Genomic DNA, 24,777 nt, shown 5'->3' on the forward strand with positions numbered 1-24,777 from the left:
AAAATTTCTAATGGTGAAAGTGTCTCCTCAGTGGCAAAACATTATAAAATCAATGAGTCAACGGTACGATCAATCAAGAAATCGGAAGAAAAAATCCGCCGTAGTGTCCGTGAAAACGCGCTAATTGCTTCAAAAATTTGCTCTGTAACTCGTGATGTTAAATTAGAAAAAATGGAAAAAGCTTTAAATCTGTGGATAGAAGACCGAACTCAAAATAAAATTCCCCTTTTCATCAGTCGTGAAAGGGCAAAACACCTTTATCAACACTTTAGCGAAACTGTTGATAGAACTGGTGGGATAAGTTTTTAAGCTATAGCAAAGGCGCTGGATTGAAAGATTTGTTTGAAATTTCTAATAAATATTAGATTTAATATTAAATTGTTTCTTATTTTCATTTCGATGCCTTATGCTTGCATTTCACTATGTACTGTCTATGTACATAGTCATATTATGAAGGTACATATAATACATACATAGAGAAAATTTTAGACTAGTTTTTCTTATATATTTCATACTTTGGAACGGAACCCCTTTATTACTATGGGAGCCATTACTCAGTATTCGCGTTTTCGGTATTTGTGGCATTTCACAAATACCACATTATAGATTGTGGTATTTGTGAAATGCCAATGTGGGGCATTGTGATTTCACATGGCATTTGAAATGCCATGTGAAGTGTGGGGTTTACTGTATACTATCCAATCCTTCCTTAACCCTTTGTGGTCCAATGTCATGTCGCATGCACCATGATACATTATATCTTGTAGCAGAGCAGTGATTAAGAAATTGATGACGACCTGTCAACCTATGCTGGAGTGAAAAATTGGAAACAAGCAAGGTAAATAATGTTTCATTCAAACATTTTCCCTTTACTGTTTAGAACTGTGGATTTCTTTTGAGTAATTCAAATATTCTAAAACTAAACTTGAATATTTTCAGCTGTTTTTTTTTATTGATTCTTTGTTTGAAGAAAATTTTAATGAAACAAACTTTTTTTGGTGTGATTATTAACATGGGACTAAATGAAAAATCTATAAAGAAGAAAGTATAAACAGTGGAAGAAAAGTAACAGTTTAGTATTATGAGACATGCTTCAGAATACCAAGACTGCATCCTGCTGAATGTTTCAAGAAATACCACACTGAATTCATATAAATAGTAAATATTTAAAATGTCTAAAATGTTTCTATAATGTCTTATCAATCGGTTTATATAACTCACATAAACTAAAAAATAAATAATTTTTAATGAGCTCATATTCAGTATTCAATTTTTTTCATTTTTAAGGTGGTTCCAGAATGGGAAGATGGCAGAAATAATGCTGGACCACAAAAGGTTAATCCTTCAGTGGTGGTTTCACCTGTAAAAACAAAAAACAAGGTGGTGCTACACCTGATGTGTAAGCATTCGTTTTAATTTTTTCTTTCTTTTTTTTTTAATTCTGATTACAATATAATAATAGTTTCTTTTCTTAATGGATCACAATACTTATTGTAATTTTTAAGTTTTTAATAAAAAGTTAAATACTTAAATTGTTTCTTTACACCTTTCATTTTCAAAAAATATATATTAATTCTTCAGAAAATTTTAAAAAAATTCAAAAAACAAAGTTGAAACTATTAGCCACTTCCATTTTCCAGTTTAAAAACTGTGCAATGGGCAAAATTTTAAATGTGTGCATATGTTTATGCCCCATTATGTTGTATTTTCCAAGCAAGAATCAGGATACCATCCACATTTAATTTATTAATCCATTTAAGGCCTTAAACAGAAAGAGAGAGAAAATCTTTTATTGCACTACCTTCACTCGCAACAGTTACATGACTGGATAGTGTTGCAATGTCCCTTCACGGCCAAAAGGCCAGGGATTAACACTTATAGAGATGATAACAAGCAGATATATTACAGAAATAAATTGCCATTAGGTGATATAGGACATTTAAATGAAATAACATATAACGTTAATAAGACAATACAATGACTTCCATAATGGCATTAGGTTACATAAAATATTAAGATGACATAAAAATTACATTACATAAAATTACATTAAATAAATACTGGTGTAACATAACATTTAAATTAAATTAACAAAATGACACTTGAAAGTCGTCTTCGCAAGCTCATGGGAGAGAACAGCATGAATAGAGGCAGTTGATGCACATACTACTGGCTCCTTCCTCAGTATGCTCAGTAATTAACCAGGGCATTAAAGAAGAAGGCTTTTCATTTTGCAGACTGTCCAGACCGCTGACTATTCCTTAGCGGAGGGAACCTGGGGTGAATTTGCATGACCAGATGGTTTCGAGGACGCCTTCTGTCTATGCTGAGTGATTGGAGGGCATGGGATGTAGGGGACCCAGAATCCTCTGCCTATAGTGTCGGTTAACAGCAAATTTCTGTAAGTTGGCATCGCTGCCCTGGATTATTCTGAGCATCTGGTAGGGTAGGAAGTGATCTGATAAGTGGAGGCGTGAGTGAAGAGGGCAAATTGTTGGGGTGGCTCTGAGCTGGGCAGGCGGAATCCACCAGCCACAGAGATCCCAGAATGAAGGAGATGTGATGAGACCGGTCAGAATCGTTATCATGATTATCAGTCTCCTTTCTTCAATGAGAAATCTAAGTATAAGATTTCAAAATTATTTTTTGCATTCAATTCCTTTGTTAGCATGATATAGTAGGCAATCAGATCAATACACAATGAGATGTACAATGCTTTTGTGTTTTTAAGGCAGGATCTTCCCTTAACGAAGCAGCTCATTATTGCCATATAATTGCATTCCTATCAAGATAATCTTGCATTCTTCTTTGATCATCCAACTGATGTACATTACTGCTCTAAAAATAACAACTGATGCATAACTGACTCCATTATTTTCCTTGGCACAGAAGCCAATGTGTCTATGGCCATATTGCAGTATATGTATTAGAATGATTTGCATGTTGCGTTGGTGGAAACAACTCTTAATCCACAAGGAAAAATCCTGCTTGAAATCAGTTGCCAGTTCCATTGGAAGAGGTCTTTAAGAATTCCTCGGTCTCCAATGGGATTTGAACCTCAGCTTCAATTGAATGAAAAGTGACGAAACCTCTACTGTCATGTAAAGCCAGAGTTGCAAGATTTGAATTTCTACTCTATTGCAATACTTTGCTAATATTGCTCTTTTAATGAATGTTTAATTATAATAATAATTTTTTTTATAACAATTTTTAAAGCTTTGTAGCAGGAAAAATAATTATACTTACATCAAAATTGGGACTGAGCCTAAGTGTGAGATTTGGCTTAATTAGACGCCTTCGAGGTTGTGGAGTGTCATCATCATCTTGTAATTTTGTTCTCGATGTTTCCACTAGAAATAATATTAAAATTAAGGACATAAATTTTTGTATATGATATCAAATTAAAGCCACAAACGTGGTATACTCATAATGATGCAATACAAAATACAGTACAGCATCAATATTCCAAACTAATTGGGGGTAGTTTGGACTTCCGATTGGTTCGGATTTTTGAACTTATTGAAAATACAGTTCTGGAGAAAAAAAAAAAAGTTTAGTAAGTTTAGAAATAAAAATACTAAGCAGTATTTACGTATTTTTATTCATTGGTAACAAAACAAATGGAACTTTCAGCCACAATAACATATATGTATAAGCCCTTAATGAAAATAATTTATTATTTTTTGTTGCACCATTTTCAAACTTTGTTCCTTTGTTTTCAGATCTCTCTCTCTTTTCAGCAAGAGTAGTTGAGTTGGACAGCATTCAGCTTGTTGCTCGTACCTAGTCCTCGAGAGTAGCACAGTTGGTAGAATCATCGTCCTCTTCCCCTGTACTAAACACTCAGGTATTTTACACTACCATCCTGGGTGTGTAAAATACCTAAGTTAAAATACCTAAGTAAAATACCTGTAAATGATGAGAAGAATTTTTATGGGACTTTCTCTCTGAGTCTGAGTTAGTTGGTCCGGGTGAGGGTAACATGGCTTTCATCTGAAACTCAGGTTTTTCATCCAGCAAACAGAAAACTGACTACAGAACATGCAATTTACAGACAGTATACATGGAACAATATGGCCTTAGCCACTGATGCCTGATGCTCCTAGAACCCAACTACAACAACAAACAGCATATTCGGGGATGGGTCATTAGCTGTTCTCATAGTTTTTCTTTTTTTTTTTTTTTTTTGCACCATCATCTGAATCAAGTTTCGATGCGAACTTTAAAATTTTTTTCTTGTCATTTTTAATTTCTGTTATGGGTGACTTTCCAACCTCATAAAATCTTGTTAACGAAGACCCACTTTGTCCCTTTGAAAGTCTGTTTAAAATCTCAATCTTCGATTTAATTGTTAAAAATTTCTGCTTCCTTTTAAAACAAGAAGACTATAACTTCAGTATGGTAAAATAAAACTCTGCATATATTCAGAATCTCTTCATTTCTGTATCTAAATTTCGTAAACATTTTACTCCGTATCTCACTTGCTTGTACTGTGTTAGTTGCAATTTCTGCATGCCATGTTATTAATTGACACATCTTTTTTTACTGTTTTAGATTTTACAACCCAAAAAAAAGAAAACGTCAATGAACAGAAATATCAGATTACAAGGTGTTATGTTTAGTTAGTACTGTATGTATGTTAATTAAGCTATGTTACATAAGCAAAAATTTATTTTTATTTTGCTAACCTGTAGGATAATATTCTTCCGATTTTCATGTATCATTTAATTCGGTTCATTGGTAACGTAAAATAAAGGTATAAATTTGTGCTTTATATCTTCATTATATATTTGTGCTTTATATCTTCATTATATATTTGTGCTTTATATCTTTATGTGGATAATATTCCTCTGATTTTCACTTATTACAATTGCCATTTAATAGAATCAAAATTCAATTTGCAAACATCATCACAATAACGTTGCTTACTGCAATTATTTTATGACACCAGCATACAAATAAAAAAAAAAAAATGCTGGCTTGTGTGGATTATTGACATTTCAGATTTTCAACGCTCTACTGTAGTTGCAATAACTTTATACATCAACTGCAAATGTCACATACATAATTCAGTATAAGTCTAGCGCTAAAAGCATCATTTATATACACCGATGAGCCAAAACATTATGACCACCTATCTAACAGATGTTGGTCCTCCACATGCAGCCAAAACAGCTAATACCCAGTGATGCTACAAGATTTCTAAATATGAATATGTCTTGTGGTATCTGGTACCAACATGTAACCAGCAGATCCTTTAACTCCTGAAAGGTCCATGGTAGAGACGCTGCAGATTGGAGTTGCTGTTCCAACACAAACTACAGATGCTTGATGGGATTGATGTCTGGGGAATTTGGAGGCCAGCACAATAGCTGAAGTCTACTTCATGTTTCGCAAACCAGTCTCGAACAATCCGGGTGGTGTGGCATGGCACATTATCCTGCTGAAAGATGGCACCGCCAGAGAGGAAGACCGTTGCCATGAAAGGGTATATCTACCACCTACCTAAATCATGTTTAGGTAGGTGGTAGATGTCAGAGTGCCCGGCACATGGGTGGCTGGACAGAGAGTATCCCAGCAGAACATCGCCCAAAACATGACACCGCCGTCATCAGCTTGTTTTCGTCCCATGGTGCATCCAGAGGCTATCACTTCCCCAGGTAAATGATGCACACGTACCCGGCCACATAGTGCAACAGGAAACGTGATTTATCGGACCAGACGACCTTCTTCCAATCACTCAAGGTTCAGTTTCAATGCTCGCGTGCCCATTGTAGGTGCTGTCGCCGGTGAACTGTTGTTAGCATGGGCACTCTGAGCGGCCTGCAGCTACGTAGCCTCATTTTCAGCAGGGTTTGATGTACTGTGTGTTGTGACATATTACTCCTATCACCAGCATTCCAATTACTGGCGAGTTGTGCCACAGTCATCCTTCTGTTGCCACGTACCATCCAGGAGGGCCTTCACTCACCTTGACATCGATGAGCGGTGGTTGTCCAACACCTTGCTGGTGGTTCGTGGACCACTTTCATCCTCAGACCACTTTCAGTAGGTACTAACCACGGCTGACCGTGAGCACCCCACCAGCCGCGCCATTTCGGATGTACTCTGACCCAGTCATCTGGACATTACAATTTGGCCTTTGTGAAACTTGCTAAAGTCCGCTGCCTTTCCCACCTGAAGAACAAGAGTAACATTGATTAATGGAGCTCAGTATCAGCTGTTTTTTATACCGTTCCCCAACTCAAGCACGCGCCGTAGTTAACCTGCAGTTGCTTCAATTTGCATAACGACTCAGTGGTCTAATGTTTTGGCTCATCGGTGTTTTTTTTTTTTTTTTGGTTGTTGTTGGCGCATAGGCTTCTGTGGCCATAATGCACCTCCCAAAGTTTTTGCAGTACTTTGATCCAAGCCCGAGGCGGGAATCGAACCCGCTCTTCAGTGTATATCCACTGTTAAGCTATCTTATAGTATTTCTCATATTATGGAACTTGTCACGGCTGGGTTGCCACTATGGACACCTAGTTGCTTACTGAAAGAAGGGACAGTAATTCATGAAAGTCTCTAGGTAAATAAATAGCAGTATATCTTTCTTCATGGGAGATACTATTTATTTTAAGAGAATGAGTGAGGCAACTTGTAATCTGCAATGAGATGCCTGATGCTTTTTTTTTTTTTTGAGCTGGATTGGTTTGATTTAGAATTTATGCTGATGCAACTAAAAAATAAAGGGAAAAGCACTATATTTTAACTCTTCCCACTGTAATCTGCCAGTTGACAGATTACAGTGGAAGATTAATCAACAGATGAAGATTACTGAACTTAGAGACTTTTCAAAAGGAGAAAATTGGATCAGTCATTGCACTGCTATGGAAATGATGTCGGGAAAGCACAACATTGCCAATACAATAAAAATTTAGTTTGTAATGAGAACTATTAATACCCTGTTTATTTAGGAAAAATTACACTTCACATTGGTGGTGGTGGTAGTAGTAGTGGCATGTGATGCAAGAAAGCAAGTGTATGAGCTTATGCAGCATCAGCCAAAAAAAAAAAAAAAAAAACACACCATTCCCTCCAAATGCCTGTCCAGTTCCTCCTCAAATTTATTTTACCTATCAACTTCCACAATGACAGATGGAAATTTATTCCAGCAATTAACCACCCACTGGCTAAAGGCAAATTTCCACACATCTATTCTACATCTGTCTTTTCTTAATTTGAATTTATGCCCCCTTAGGTTCATAATCTGAACAAGTGGAAAGATCCCATCAGAATTCAGCGTGCTCAACCCATTCAAGGCCTTATACACCTCAATCAGATCACCATGCAGGTGCCTAGTCTCTAGCCACCGCAATTTACAGAACTTAAGCCTCTCTTGGTAAGAAGATCCCTTCATTCCCCTCACCAACCTTGTTGCCCTTCTCTGTACACACTCAAGCAAATCTACATCCTTCCTAAAATGAGGCCTCCAGATCTGTACGCAGTACTCAAGGCGTGGCCTGACCATTGCCTTATACAGAGGGACAATCACCTCCTTTTCCCTGCTAGCAAAATTCCTATATATCATTGACAAAACTCCATGACCTGCCCTGGCAGCCTGTCTTGCATTGCTCAGAAAACTTCATATCTGACTGCACAATTACTCCCAGGTCTTTTTCATTTTCTACTACCTTAAGTGTAGTACCACACAGTTGGTACGTTTATCTGGAATTACTTCTACCTATATGAAGTACTTTGCATTTGTGAAGGTTAAACTTCAGTTGCCACTTCTTAGCCCATCTTCCCAAATTTTCTAGATCCTGTTGCAGTAGCACACTGCCATTACTGTCATTAACAACCCTGCCAACCTTTGTATCATCTGCAAACTTCGAAACTAATCCTGATATACCTTCGTCAATATCATTGATAAATATACAAAACAACAGTGGACCCAATACCGAACCCTGTGGGATTCCACTAATAACTTTAGTCCACGAAGAGCAGCACCCATTGATTACCACCCTCTGTCTTCTCCCACTCAACCATCCTTTTATCCATTGTAGCAACTTACCCTTAATACCATTCTGCTCCAATTTGTACAATATGCGCAAGTGTCAAAAGCTTTCCTGAAACCCAAATATATGATATCAAAATTATTTTTTGCATCCAGTTCCTTTATAACCACATCATAATATCCTATCAAATTTGTCAGACAAGACTTTCTCTTAACAAACCCATGCTGTGTCTGAATTATTGCTGCAGTCTTGTCTAGATAATCCTGCAATGCATCTTTAACCAGTGACTCCAATATTTTACCCAGAACAGAAGTTAAACTAACTGGTCTGTAATTACTCGTGTCACTCTTCAATCTCCCTTTGTGAATTGGGGATACATTTGCACATCTCCAGTCCGTGGGAACCTCCCCCGAGTCCAAGGATTCTCTCATAATTATGGCTAAGGGTTTGCTTGGTTGCTTTTCTGCCTCCTTTAATATAACTGGATAGATCCCACCACCCCAGGTGCCTTTCTTATGTTTAACTTCAACAATTTCTCCTCCCCTTTGCTCTCAGTTATTTCAAAGTCATTAAGCACCCTGCTACAATTTGATAACCTTCTACCATTTTCAAACCTTAATGTGTGAATGTAGATGCAAAATATTGGTTTGAATATTTCAAGCATATTTGCACAACACCATGAATCAACGTAATATATGAGTTCCAAGACACAAATTATACATCAAAAACTAATTGATGTAAAGAAATTTAAAAAAAAAGTAACACATTTCAATAACCTGGTGAAACTCAACATTTATAAAAAATGGTTCCTTCATGTATTGCTCACATCATACTATAAAAAATATATAATAATAAATTTTAAAAAAATTTTTTAAATTGTTTTCCTTCATTCTTGATAAAGTGTAGATATACCGTCTATATGTCTTATTCCTAGTTTAGATTTAGGGGTATCCAAATACAGCCATTTTTATTATATAAGTTGCCTTGGCACTGCACTACTTCAAATGAACAAACCAAGATTGGTACTAGAAAACAAGGGAAAAGCCCCCCCCCCCCTCTTTTTCTCTTTAAAATAGAAAAATTGCTATTTTAAAGAGATATTTTATACCGAAAGACCAGAAAGTTTCAAAACTGGCAACCTTGAGAATTAAGAGGTTCGCAGTTTTGGGTTGTAATGACTGCCACATTATCTTTCTCATTGATATAAAAAAAAAACCGACTGCCTCAAGTTTTTTTAGAACAAAGCAAAGGAAAATTAAATGATTGTGGGGATTTTGCATACAAGCGGAAAGTGTAGAATCTGCATAAAACCATTGATAATATGACAATTTCAAAAATGATTAATTTACTACAAAAACCCACATTAATTATTAATTTAATTTCTGATTTTTATCATTAAGGCAATGGAATATAATATTTTCAAAATATCCCAAAAGATGTAATAATATTTTCAATTTTAATATAATAATTTTTATTTTCAATTTCTGCTTTCTTTATATCTGCATTACCAAAAAATATATGGTCAACACTGCTTATTGTGATCATTACAGGACCCAGTTTAATCAATAATAATAACCGAAGAAACAATAACTCAGCTGTTCAGCATTGTTTATTGACAGCAGAAATGTGTACATAAAAAGGTGAAGAGGACAGAAAGAAAACAATAAAATCATGTAATATAAAATACTTTACTTTGCCCACACCAATTTGATTTTAGCATTTTTGCTGTATGCTTTTCTGAGGATTTTTTTTTAACCTGGGATTACATGATTGAACATTTCAGGATTCAGTCAATCTGGTTGGGGAAGGTAGAGACATTTTTGACTTTCTTCTGTCTGAATTAGTCAGCTGCCGGAAAAGGTTGCTAAAATATCTGCTTTTCCTTCTGTTAAATTGGAAGAAAATTATTGTAATGCCAGGTAGTTTCCCCTCCAAGTGGATTAAAAAAACCCCATGATGCACATGCATGTACGATGCAGTTAGCGTGTTAAACAACTGTTTCAAAAATGAGGAAGACAGTTACACTTTTTAATGAAAAATGGAAAAATTTTTTTAAAATCCTTTGCTTGGTTGATGTAGTTTAGTTAACATACAATATCATCTAATTCAAACTGCGAGAGCCTCAACCTTAAGAGTAGCCATTTCAAAACTCTAACTTTGGTATGATAACTTGTGTTTCAAAAGGTAGTTGCAGCCATCCCATTAATATAAGTGTATGAAGCATATTTCATTTCAATTGAGATTAAATGTACTAAGGTATATATTAATTTATAAGAGTAAGTATGAATAATCTTAAGATAAATTTATGTCAAATCTGTTTATTTGCACTTATTGTGGAAGGAGGGAAATTAAATTTCTTAAATATTTTCTTGAGAGAGGGGGGGACAAGGTATAAAACTTTGGGAACCTTTGATCCAAGTATTACTGTATATGTAATACAATTGTCCATTTTTCATATATTATGATTGTTATGACAATCAGATCAGTCCAGTTTTGGTATAAAAAAAAAAAAAAACAGAATACGCAGTTGAAGCATTTTGTTCAAAATTCCAAAAATCAAATCTGCTGCTAGACTTTTGAAATTGTGAATTGCCAATCATGGAGAAGATTTTACTATGGATAGCAGTACTGTCTTCTGTGTTCTTTGTGAAAAGAATGTTTCAAGCAGAAAAAAATCCAGTTCAACTAGCATGCAAAAGCAGCAAAAACTAAATAAATAAAAAAAACACAAAAATTTCCAGACCAATCACTTTTAACCAAGCCTTATGTTAGCTATATATCTCAAGAGAATTAAAGAAGTGACTTTTCAATGGATCTCTGTTTCACCTTGATAAGCAGCCATATCCCTTTTAATAAGTAGATTATCATCAAACGTAACAGGTTAGTGCATTAGCATCATGTTTATACGTAGTGAATTACTAAAAATGGCAAAATGACACAGTTTTTATTATATCTCATATTGTACATACCTTCACAATGAGTTGCCTGATATTGCACTGCCTTGAATAAGTAATGCTTCACCAGTGGAGAAGACTAGATTATCATCATAAATCAAGGTAGATTTATGACAATATTTGTCAAATTCATTTATGATATTGGAGAAAAGTGCATCTAGATGGCTGCCATAAAATGGCAGATAACTGTGGCAGAAAAGTTTCTTATCACATTTGATTGCTTGTAAGGTTCTCAAGACTTGAAGGTTCTCAAAACTGTGAATCATTTAAAGTTAAATGGTAACAGTTTTTTGAACAAACTGGATGTCTGCTACTTATCCGAGCATTTTCAAGAGGGTACAAGGGCTCTAATAACCTAGGTCTAGTTCTCACTAAGGAGCCTAACTGTATCAAAAACTTGACAGTGGGGAAATCAACAGCAGGCAGTGACCATAATACAAAAAAATGGATTGTATCTAAAGAAAGTATGTAGTCAAAGGTAACAATATGAGATTCAATTTGAGGGGATGGGGGAACTATAATGGAATAAGATATTTCTTTGGCTCAATTAATGAGCGACTACTGCATGGTGTCAGATACAAACATGCTACAGGAAATGTTCAAGGGATTTATCCTTGAAGCCACAAATGTATATCTCAGTGGTCAAATTCCATGAACGTAAGATGCCAAAATGAATGATGGGTGAGGTTAAGTTTGATTTAGCAAGAGAAACAAGCATAGGACAGTTACAGGCAATCATACTATTCTGATTTGTGTGAATATTATAAAAGGATATGTAACAAAGCCACTGATGGTGTAAGATGGGTGAAAGCTGTTTATGAGAAAGCACTAGTTTTCTCATAAACAGCTCAATAAAAAACAAAGAACAGAGATAAGAAGTTTTTCCCACACATGAACATGAGAAAAAAGGGAGTAAATGTAAAAGGTTCCTTAATTGGTTATAGTAAAAGGTCCATAGAAACCCCACCAAAAATGGTGGATGAAGAAATATCCCTCATTGATATTTACAGTCAAAAGCAAGCTCAAAACTCTGGGGAATGTGAAAGTACGAGACTGCTATAAAATAAGGGGTATAACGATCTCAGATAAGCATTTGTTAGAAAATGTTTGTCTTAGAAAAGTACTATTTCAATACCTGTGTTTAAATAGTATCCTGCTTCTTTATGAAATTGCATATAATTTGCTGACAGAATACAGCAGGTGGGGAGGACTGCCTTTCATGGAGTGTCATTGGCAATAAAATGTAGATATACCACTTTCAGCCAGAAATCAATGGACGACATCACTCACTGGGTAATCTAGTTGGGAGCTTCATCCAATTTTCCTGTACAAAAAGTTCAAGATAGCTTACTGGCTGGAAAATGACCAAAGCCTTCTGAGATAAGAATGGTGTGATTTAATGGATATTATGGACAAACGACAAATCATAATGCCAGACATATGTTGCTACGTTGAACAAATTAAGAACCATTTACAGAGTACAGCATGATAAAAAAATAAATAAATAAAAAAATAATAATAATCGGTAACAGAATTTAAAATTGGGTTTATCAAAGGCTTTATTATAATAATAATAAAGATAGGTTCTGTGGCTTTTTGCATCTAATGGAAAATTTGATCAGTGCAAAGAATTCCTCAGAGTTACTGGTCTGTTACAAGGCAGATCTGGAAAATTTTTGGCAAGAATTGTAACCATAGACAAAACATGGCTCTGTCACTGTCAGCCTTAGTCAAATAAGCAGTCCAAACAATGGAAATACCTGAATTCACTGCCTCCAAAGGCGGCAAAAACAATTCCATTGGCTGGAAACATAGATGGGGCAATCTTTTGGGATTTCCAAAGGAATAATAATAATGGCAGACTATGTTCCAACAGCTCAAATTGTAATAGGAATATACTATACTAACCTATTATATAAATTACAAATTGGTATTTAGTCTAAAAGAAAATGAATGCTCACAAAAGGCATCTTGTTTCTCCAAGACAATGTTCTCACTCATACTCATATATCAGCAATATGTGAGTGGGAACATATTATTTTTCAATACAGTCTCCTCACAGCTGTGCAGACCATTTTGGCATCATTGGAATAGTGTGCAGCTTTGAGAAGACTATACTGAAAAATAATAAACAACCATTGGTGTGAGCTGTCTGCTTTATAGTGAGGCAGTGAACTTTTCAATACCCACCTTGTAATATGTAGCCAAGATATCTTCTTCTTCAAGAGGAGTGTTTCCAAAGCCTACAAGTTATTTTTTAGTAGGAATTATTTCCTGCCACAAAGTGCAGTTCAAGGTGTCTTGATCAGTGTTAACTGACTAAGACAAGACATGTAGACAAGATATGTAAAACCAATTTAAGATTACACCAATTTCAGATTTTTTTAACAAATTTTTGATGACACAAAAATGTGTTCAGCAAAATTTTTAAGGTGTTCCTTATAAGTGGATGTGATTACAATGACCTAATTCATTTTATTATAATAAATTATATTACTAAAGGCATTTGATTAAAATATATAAGTAATCTACTTCCACATTCTCATATAATGAATAACATCAACAGCAGTGGAACTGTGCAATTCGGGCAGGAGAGGGAATTATCAGAAAAGAAACTGTCAAATTCATAATTAAGGTCACAAAGTTTCCTAGACCTCCAGTTGTCCAAAAGTGTACACAGCAATTGGGCTCTGAGCCTTACTAATTAACATTCAGCATATAGTACCATGTAGGAGAAAGCATTTATAGAAGGGGAAGAGCACTCTTACCATCAAAACTAAAAACTGCAATATTCTTATTCCTATTGGTTCATTTGGTAGTTTCATATACTTCAATCAGCAATTAGAGTTAAAAAAAAAAAAAAAAGTACAATACTAATGTCAATGAAATGAATACCTGATTTTGTCTATCTATTTAGGAAGTTTCATACCTCCCTGTTCTAATTCTTTAAATTAGATGAGGTGTAATACTGATCACTTATTCTATAAAATGATTCTCGACATACATTATCTTGAACTAAGTCATTTAAACACAGGATCTCAAAAATCCAGTAATATTGGCATTTTAACCCTTGCCAGATTTTTGATAGTTAATACTGCACAGGTCTGTTGGTAGTAAAGCCACAGATCATCAACTAACTGTGGGAGGATTACAGAATGTTCCGACAGAAGAGTAAAGGAAGGAACCATAACGATTTCAGCAAATCTCTCACTGTGAGAAACCTTAATCACATTCAATGCCTTAAGTTAAAAAGAGAAAAATAAACAGTTATAGTGGAAATTGTATTAATAGGATTAATACAATTAAACCCAAATACAATTACACATTAACCGAAATGTGTAAATATGACCACAGGAATCTCTGCCATGGCTTCCTAAAACAGCACACTTTCCTATGTCCATCAAATCAAATTCCTCAGTGATGTGTCTCACTACTTCCTAATCATAACCAAGAGTTATGATTAGAAAATTATGATTATGTTATCAAACTGTAATTATATAAACTTTTAAGACAAACCATTTCTTTTTTAACTTAAGGCTGAGAACATAATGATCTGAAAACTCTCTTTAGGCGAGCATACAACATTTTAAATGGAATTTCTGGTATCACAGTCTTAACAACAACAAAAAAAAGAAAAAAGAAAAAGCTATCCACTTATGTGCAGTTCAAATAACAGTAGTTGTGATTCAATCAGGAACAATCAATAAGAGATACCCATCTCAGTGTTCCTTCCTTTATTTACTCTTCCATTGGAACATTCTGTAACATGTGACACAGCAAAGTTTCCCATGGTTATATACGATACTCAAAGCAACACTCAAAAGCACTGGACTTTGAATAATGTCTAGGTTATTATTTATTTAATTTTTAAGTAAAATTTTCAAAAATTGTTACATTTATGTTATTTTATTCTACTTTGTTTCATCCAACACAGATCAAATATTCCCCACAACAGGTTTCAACGAACATTTGTATAAAGTAACTAAATTACCAACCTGTAGTGCCACACCTCACAGGCTTTAATTTATGTTCTTGCTTGATGGATGCCATTAGCTTTTCATAAATTGTTGGTTGTCTTGGTGGAGCAGGTTTCAGTTTTCGGTTTGAAGCCTGGAAGAAGAAAATATATGATTGAATTGAATGCAAGTTATTTGAGGAATTCTGATAAACAGTGGCAAATTCCAGTGTCTCTTACCTGAAGATAATGGAGCTCTCCCTAACTAAGACACCAGAGCCAAAAGCATTAAATGAGATATTTTGTTGGAACTTGATTATTTCAAGCCAAAAAATAACGTGTAAAGGTTATTAACTACCAGAGTGGAATGAATTGCGCCTATCAGCATCTCACATTCCCTTTCAATACAGCTCAATGGAATGGATGACATAGGTAGATCTAGCCTTCATATTCTGGTTCTGGGTAGGTAATAACTAGGAAAATCCAACTTTCGTGTGTGTGTGTGTGTGTAGGGAAGGCGGATTACCTCTATTACTTTCCCTGGATCTGCTCTTGTGGGCAATTGGATTGGGTAACTTGATTGAATCTTCTAACAACTCCCCTTCCATCAGACAATATTTCCATCCTAGTGATGTCAATTACAAAAAAAAATTGAAGTTCCAAGCCCTGCTGACACTATCCATCACCACTCAGGCACAGAATGGAACAGGTTGCACCAAAACACCATTCCAATTCATTGCACATCAGTAATCAAGTATGTCAGGTACATACTTGATTATTAAAAATAAGATAGTTTATTAACAATGTTCTGTTTCATAAATTTTCTATTTCGACCCATTACCACCTGATCACTATTAGAAAAAAGGCCTCAGGCATCAGGGTTAAACATACTAAAACAATATTGCCTCGACCAAAAACAAATAAAATAAAAACCAAAATTTTATTGAAACAAAAATATATAATTAAAAATGCAACTTTAATTAATTAAAAACATAAAATCAAACAAATTGAGCAGGTGAAGAGCCCCATTCTCAACTTACTTTTACTGAAACCAACAACAGCAGGTCAACTATAATACAGAGAGATAGGCTATCTTTCTGTATTACAGTTGACCCATCCATCCCAGTGCCTGTCTGCACTGCTACCTGTAAGCACTCACAAAGCTACCTTTCTGTATTACAGTTTATACTGCTGTCATAGGCTTCAGTAAGTATCATAAAAAGAGAAAATAATAAGACAGTCAAAGGAAATAACATCATAGATCTTCAGACAATAGGAGACATGTCTTTTGCAAGAATGCAATATGGGAAGATTATTTTGAAGCTGCTGGTATGAGAACTCTCAATCATTGCCATTAGCAGAGGCATATGATGCAAGAAAGCAAGCTTAAAAAGCATCAGCAAAAAAAAAAAAAAAAAACCTTCCCTTTTCACCCATCCATTCACTCCAAAACTTTATCTAGTTCTTCCTTCAATTTATTTAAGTTATCACCTTCCACAATGACAGATGGAAGTTTGTTCCAGCAATCAACTAAATGCTGGACAAAGGCAAATTTCCACACAACTATCTTTCATCAATTTGAGTTTACACCCCTCTGGTTCGTAATCTTAGCAAGAAGAAGAATTCCATTGGAAATGAGCCTGCACAAACCATTCAAGGACTTATACATCTCAATCAGATCACTTTGCAGGTGCCTAGTCTCCAGATGCTGCAATTTGCAGAACTTAAACCTTTCTCAGTAAGAAAACCCCCTGATTCCCCTCACCAATCTTGTTACCTTTCTCTGTACTGGTTCTGGCAACTCTACACTCTTTCTAAAATGAGGCCTCCAGACCTGTATGCCTTGCTTACAGATCTAGTACTCAAGGCACGGCAAATCATTGCTTTATACAAAGGGATAATCACCTCCTTTTCCCTGGTAGCAAAATTTCTATATATCATTTATAAGACCCCATGACCAGCTCTGGCTGCCTGTCTGCACTGCTCAGAAAATTTCATATCTGACTGCACAATTACCTCCAGGTCTCTTTCATTCTCTACTACCCTGAGTGGCACCACACAGTTAATACATTTCTCTGGGGTTACTGCTATCCATATGCAGTACTTTGTATTTGTCAATGTTAAACTTCAGTTGCCACTTCTCATCTCATCTGCCCAACTTTTCTAGATCCTGTTGCAGTGGAATACTCTCATTACTATCAATAACAATTCCACCAATCATTGTATCATCTGCAAACTTTGACATGAAGCCTGATATACCTTCATCAATATCACTGATAAATATACAAAACAACAATTGGCCCAACACTGAATCCTGGGGGACTCCACTTCATGGACTAATAACATTAGTCCATGAAGAGCAGTATCCAATGATTATCACTCTCTGTTTTCTCCCATTCAACCATACTTTTATCAATTGCAGCAACTTGCCCTTAATGCCATATTTCTCCAGTTTGTACAGTAGTCTTCCAAGTGCAAAGGTATCAAAAGCTTTCCTGAAATCCAGGTATTTGATATAAAAATTATTTTTTGCATCCAGTTTCTTTGTGACCACATTGTAGTATCCACTCAAATTGATCAGACAAGACTTCCCCTTAAACTCATGCTGTGTCTGAATTATTACTGCAGGCTTGTCTAGATCATCCTGCAATGCTTCTTTAACCAGTGGCTCCATTATTTTTACCGGAGCAGAAGTTAAACTAATAGGTCTGTAATTACTTGTCGCCCTTTGATCCTCCTTTGGGGATACATTTGCACTTCTCCAGTCTGTGGGGACCTCCCCTGAGTCCAAGGATGCTCTCATAATTACGGCTAAGGGTTTGCTTACTTCCTTTGCCGCCTCCTTCAATATACTTTAATAACTGGATAGATCCCATCCATCCCAGGTGTCTTTCTTATGTTCAACTTCAACAATTTCTCCTCCACTTTGCTCTCAGTTATTACAAAATCATTTAGCTCCCTGTAAGAGTTTAATTAGCTTCTGTCCTCCACTTCCCTACAGAATTCCTGTGGATGGAAAATGCTCAATTTGTCAGCTACCCAAGCAGGTCATCAAAAGTCGAACCATCGATATCAAGTGGACCAATCTAATTCATCCCCTCCCTTCTAGAGTTACATAAGTAAACAACTCTTTGCTGTTTTTCTTTAGCATTAGTAGAGGCACATGATGCAAGAAAGCAAGCTTATACAGCAACCAAAAAAAAAAAACCCTTCCCATTTCACTGATCCATTCATTCCAAATGTTTGTCTAGTTCTGCCTTGAATTTATTTAAGCTGTCCACTTTTATTTAAACTTCCACAACAACAGATGGAAGCGTGTTCCAGCAATCAACTACCCACTGGCTAAAGGCAAACTTTCACATATCTATTCTACAACTGTCTTTCCTCAGTTTGAACCTACGCCCCCTCAGGTTTGTAACCTGGGCAAGAGGAAGAATCCCCTCAGCATTAAGCCTGCTCAATCCATTCAAGGCATTCTTTGCATCCTTTGCCAAAGATTTCTCATAATCTGCCTTCGCTTGCCAAACCACCTTTGTGATTTTATTACAGACTAGCTTATATCTACCATAGGCTTCTGTGTCACCTGATAATTTGTATGCATCCCATGCATTTTTCTTCTCTGCCATGAGTCTCATTAGTTCATCTGACATCCATTTAGGCTTAAATCTTAAACAGTATTTCTCAGTTGGTAGGAAAAGCTTAGTAGCTTCCAAGATTAATTCCTTGAATGCTTTCTATTTAGAATTTGCTGTTGGTAAGATCATCAGTTGGTCCAACTGAATATAATTTAAAAACTGTCTGAGACCACTATAGTCACCTTTATGAAAGAAAAAAACACTGTTCCCTTTACCCCCAATGGTAGTTACATCTTTAAGTAAATCCCATGTCAGTACACTGTGATCACTGCTACCTAGTGGCTCCTTTATCTGCAAATTCTTAATGCAAGAATAATCATTACTGATAATCAGATCAAGAGTATTACTCCCTCTGGTTGCCTCTCGAACATACTGCTGTAGAAAACAATCATCCAATAAATCCACAAAAGTCTTGCTAGTGTGCATGTGACCAACCCACAAGTTCCACTCAATAACTGGGAAGTTAAAACCTCCATTGTAAGACATTACAGAACTTACTGGCATACTATTTCTCTGTACAGTCGTTCACTGTACTCATCAGGGTCATTAGGCTTATAACACACTCCTACCATCATTTTTGCTTTCCCAGTGCTTGTCACACCAAACTGACTCAAACTTGCACACCAAACTTGCACTGTCCACCAATGTCAACTAGATGCATTGCATTAGATTTTATACATTTCTTAACTAACAGCATAACCCTCCTCCCTTTCTGGTTAATTGCTGGAACAAACTTCCATCTGTCGTTGTGGAAGTTGACAGGTTAAATAAATTTAAGGAGGAACTGGACAGGCATTTGGAGGGAATGGTGTGATTTTTTTATTTTATTTTATTATTTTTTTTTTGGCTGATGCTGCATAAGCTCATACAGTTGCTTTCTTGCATCACATGCCACTACTACTACTACTACATTGTACTCCCCAAATTCCAATTCTGCACTGTTTATATCTATGTGACACCACATCTCTGATATCCCAACAATATTCACCTTTGATGTCTTGACCAGCACTTCAAATTCATCAAATTTATTTAATATACTCCTAGCATTGGTGTATATGCAAGTATACATGGTTCTTACTACTAGTTACCCTAACACAGCCCATGTATTTACTTGTTTCGTGATGACTCACAGCAACTTGCTTTCTAGGCTGCTGCTCATTCCAATAGAAGTAGTGCAAGAATCACTTCCACCTCTGCCAGTGGTTACTGTTAATCTATTAGCCTGTGAATCCCCCCCCCCAAGCTAACAGTTTTCCGACCAACCTAATACTGTCTCGATAGCATCAGCAAATATTCTTGCATCTTTTCTATTTAAGTGTATCCCATCCCTGTATAAACAATCTGTCCTTGTGATGTTGGCAGCTTGCAACGTTCATTTTTCTTGTAAATACAATACATTTTAACCAAATATATTTTAACTGCAAATTATTAACTGCTTTCCTATATCTTTAACTATTAACTAACAGAATAAAAAAAAAAAAAAAGTCTCCCAGCCATCACAGAATTAATATTGCCAGCAAATAATGACCATTCAGATCAGGCCAGCAAGAGTCTTTAACACTGCAGAGTAGTGTAGACTGTGAGAGTGTTAAAATACATTAATAGAAATGACCGATTATTAATAATGTTTTACTCACCCCTACATGTTCTCAAACATTTGCTAGACATCCCATAAATTGCACAAACTTTCACGTAATACCTGAAGATTTCACATAATACCTGAAAACAGAATGCACTCTGTCTTTCTTGTAAGACTTTCTGCAGCTACTGCTCTCAACAATGCCACATAAATATCCAGTTTGTATAGTTCACTAACTAATAAAAGTCACTAAATATTTCATCTTTGGTTTCTTGAGACCGTATCCAGTATTACGAAGTGTACAGTTTGACAATGCTGCTCTACCTCCTCACATTTTTGACTCAGAATTACTAAAAATTTCCACAGGGTAGGTAAATCATATTCCATAAAGGCTTCTGCTTCATTTTCTTGAACATCCTTTTTTTTTTTTTTTTTTTTTTAATGAGAGGCATTCAATAAATTATCTACTTATCTATGAAGGAAAGATATAGAAGCAAAAATCAGGTTTTATTTTTCAGTGTAACTCCCCTGAACATCAATACATTGTTCCATTTTGTTAGCAATGAAGAAATACCAGACGAAATTCTTTGTGCTGTCCATCAAAAAACCAGAAACAACAGACTTCAGTTCATTATCATCAGCAAAGTGATGTCCATGTAAGTTTTTCTTGAGATGTCAAAACAGGAAATAGTCACTGGGGGCCAGATCTGGTCTGTAAGGTGGATGGGTAAGTTCTGTAAAGCCAGTGTCTCAAAGCAGCAGCAACAGCATGTGACCTGTGCACTGCTGCATTGTCCCGAAGAAGCAGCACACCTCTGGAAAATTTTTCACAGCATTTTTCCTTTATAACATCCCTTAAGTTGTACAGTAGGGATGCATATGACTCCCCAGTGACTATCTGCTTGTGTTTCAAGTAGTGAATGTATACAAAATTTCCTCAGCATCCCAAAATATGGTGGCCATAATCTTGGCAGCTGAAGGTTGTCTCCAAAATTTATTGGGTGTGGGAGAACCCTTGGGCTTCTATTGCATTGATTCTTGCTTGGTCTCAGGATTCTATTGGTGAACCCACGTTTCATCACCCATAACAATTTTGGCGATGACAGTGTTTTCAGGATACTTTCCATGTTTCTCCTCTATGACTGCTCACTATGTGTGATAGTAGATGGCATTCTGTCTTCTCATCTAATTTCTGAGTTCCCCATGTTTATACCCACTCTTTTCCTCACGGACTCACATCTAGTGAATATGGGCTTGGCACACCCAGGGTCCTGAGCTGGATATCATCATTCTTCTCTTTCTTGGTGATTCCTTTCTCTCTCTCAATTTTTTTTTTGGTCAGTGCAGCATAAGCCTCAGGCTTCCTTGCACTGTATGGATAATAATAATAATAATAATAAAGCTCTAAATTCTTCTCACAACACAGTATTCTGAATTTCTTCTGCACAGGGGTCAGAAATCTGGGAACCCACCTTGCACTGACCTTAGTCATCTCCGGAGTTATAATCATCCTCCAGTTCATGGAGGATGGTTATAACTGTTCTCTCAGATATATCATATTCCCTAGAGATTTGGGAATATGATATATCTGAGAGAACATCTTTAAGCATCTGTCATTCACCACAAGGGTTTCCATAGCTTTGCATTTCTCTGGAGTGGTTGTTGTCACAGGCCTTCCTGGATGTGGATCATCTTTGATGGACTGTCTATCCCACTTGAATTGTTTTGACCAGAATTTCACCTGATACTTTCAAGGTTCACTGTTGCCATACACAGCCACCATCCTTTCATGAATGGCCTTTGGCCCATTTCCTTCTTTGGTGAGAAACTTGATGACTGAATAATGTCCAATTTCAGCAAATACATAATTTTTACAGTTATATACAGTTATCTTTCCTTCTTTCTGTTACAACAGCACAACCTAAAAACATAGTGGGATCAAAATTAGTATGATTCAAGGTGAGATATGTAGGAATATGATAAATCATGACTCATTGAAATATAACTATGGGAAGTATCTTAGGTAGATAACTTACTGAATGTCCCTCGTAGGTTTCGTCCCATTTAACATCTCAGCTTTTTGCCAACCACAGTGTAAGTTGTATAATTTTTTATGAACAGACTTAGGGATGCATACTGCCAAGCAGACAATCATTTGCATTGACACTCCTCATTGCAGTGATGAAACCTGCTTACAAGTGTGCAGAAAATGTAAAAACCAAGAAATGGGTGGGATGGGCAGACTAAGCCCGTTCCAACCAACAGTCCATTTTTATTTCTATATAAAATAGATATGCCACTTATATTCAGATCACAGTGCTGTCCTTAATAGCACCTGTTTAAGATCCACAAGTTGATATTTAAGGGCTTTATTTGTGCTTATTTTTTCAACTTTTTTTGAAAAAATTATAAAAACAACACATCAAATGCAACCAAATGCATACCATGTCATGTGCCAAATGATATAGATTTATTCCTTTGTCCAATCAGATGGAAGAAAGTCGGAAAAATAATCACCAATAAAGACTTAAGTATCATCTAGCGCATAAAGCCAGCACTATGAACTTCTGAACATAAATGACAGAATGGTGCTAGCATACCTATTCTACATAGAGTAATCCCAGGGATGGGCATAGTTTACTCACCACTCCATTCCTTAGTCTCTACATCTTCCACACACCTGGAAGCAGTTCTCATCACTAAAAAGAAAAGTGTCAATGGAAACAATTTGCTACATGAAAACATCCCTAAAGTCTGTTTGCAAAAAGTTACACAAATGAAGACATGAGGTAGAAATCACCCCAGAGGGCACTTCTATCATGTAACTGTCCACAGCTGCTGAACTGAAATGAAGTTTATTACTACTGATCAGGCCTTTGGAATTTCCTTTAAAAGGTACTGATGACTACAGCAGATGGAATTTTTTAAATAATTTTTTTTTTTTTTATGGAAGGTGGAGTACAAATTTCACCTCTATATCCATAGAGGCTAGTATTAAACAGGCTTAAGGCTCTATTTATTGATCATTAATGAAGAAGCACTTTGAAAGTTTGGCCACATAACTAATGTTAATGCATATTAAATTCCATTCTAATGTGCTTATAGTGTAAACTTCAAAGAAAAGTATCACGAAATTTAATGCAGGTTCGTCAATCATGTAACACAAAAAAATAGCAATAATAAAGCATAATACCATATGTCATAACCTTACCATTACAGGGCCAGTGATAATATCATTACAGTCTTGATATTAGCTGTTTTGTATTTATATGAATAATTCTAAACTTATTACACTAGCCTTAAGCTTATTAATATTTCTTTGAATACTTACAGGTACAAGCGGTGGTCTGGAACGGATGAACTCTAAAATAAGAGCATGAGCATCTTTCTTTATACGGGGTGGAAGATCTCCATTAACCTATAAAAATTAGACAAATAATTTTTCTCTTTCTTGTATTTTAATATGAAATTAAAACATTGCAAATAAGATAATAAATTAAAAGCTGGTTATCTCCTTACCATTACTTTATTAAGTTTGTACCGTCGAGATCGAATATCATCAAGCAGCATTTCATATGGTGTAAGCTCATATTCAATTGGTGCTGGATTTGGATCCACATCTACTTTCTTTAGCTTTACTCCCAGTCTCAATTCTCTAATCACTTGCATCCATAAGTATGCCTAAAGAAAACAATTGCATTAACCTCGCCTCCATTAGAAATACTGCAGAAAAGATAGTTGGAGACTAACAACCGTAAAAGTTATTACTATCTCAGTTGTTGTTGTTGTTGTTGTTGTTGTGGTGTTTTTTTGGTGCAAGGGCAACTTAGGCCATATTGCACCTCCCAAATAAATTTCTTTTACATACGGGAACTGCTTGTACAGCAGTTAAAAACGATCATACACTTTAATTTGTTTTAAATAGAGAAATAATTCAGAGAGATTTGCTTCTTTGCCTATGATGTTATTGAGAGACAAAGGTTGTTGCTGATCTGAGATGGAACTAAAAGCCATTAGTCGGGCATTGTTAAACAAGCTACATTCGACTAGTATATGTTTTACTGTAAGTGGCTGTGAGCAGTTTGCACATTGAGGAGGATCATTCCCTGTAAGCAAATAGAGATGTGTGAGGTGAGTGTGACCTATTCGGATTCTGGCTAAGATTACTTCTTCTTTTCTATTTTTACGAAAGCTAGAAGTCCATAATTGTGGTTCAGATTTTATTTGAAATAGCTTGTTGTTTGTTTGCATTTTCCACAGAAGTGTCCATTGTTCCATGCATGTTTTCTGAATTTTGTGTCTGTAATCAAGATATGGGACTAGATCATTTGTTGAGGCTATATTAGAAGGATGCTTTGCAGCATCATCTGCATATTCATTTCCTAGGATACCACTGTGGCCTGGGACCCAAGAAAAGATAACAGTTTGTTTATGCTCATGAAGCAGCATCAGCTTATGTTTTATGAGTTTTAATAAAGGATTGGAGGGTAAGGAAATACCTTTCAAAGCTGTAATAGCACTTTGTGAATCGGTATATATTATACTTTTATTTATTGACAGCAGTGAGATGTTTTCAAGAGCAAGCTTGATGGCATGAAGCTCTGCGGTATAACTGCTACATTCGACTGGAAGTGAAAATGAGATAGTTGAATTAGGG

The 24,777-nt window shown here is 35.8% G+C and overlaps 1 protein-coding gene across 1 annotated transcript in view; it reads right to left on the reverse strand.

The window, feature by feature from the left end:
- LOC150080911 (protein spire homolog 2-like) overlaps positions 1-24,777 on the reverse strand; it is a 220,854-nt gene that overhangs the window by 69,381 nt on the left and 126,696 nt on the right. Inside the window, exons 6-9 of the mRNA XM_090382155.1 lie at positions 23,640-23,801; positions 23,452-23,538; positions 14,947-15,061; positions 3,247-3,350 (exon numbers count right to left, since the gene is read on the reverse strand). Of these exons, the coding sequence (XP_090238281.1) occupies positions 3,247-3,350; positions 14,947-15,061; positions 23,452-23,538; positions 23,640-23,801 (468 nt within the window). The remainder of the gene's footprint in view (positions 1-3,246; positions 3,351-14,946; positions 15,062-23,451; positions 23,539-23,639; positions 23,802-24,777) is intronic.

Source organism: Mastigoproctus giganteus, chromosome 9, assembly GCF_048544385.1.
Source record: "Mastigoproctus giganteus isolate SK-2022 chromosome 9, ASM4854438v1, whole genome shotgun sequence".
Taxonomy (NCBI): Eukaryota; Metazoa; Arthropoda; class Arachnida; order Uropygi; family Thelyphonidae; genus Mastigoproctus; species Mastigoproctus giganteus.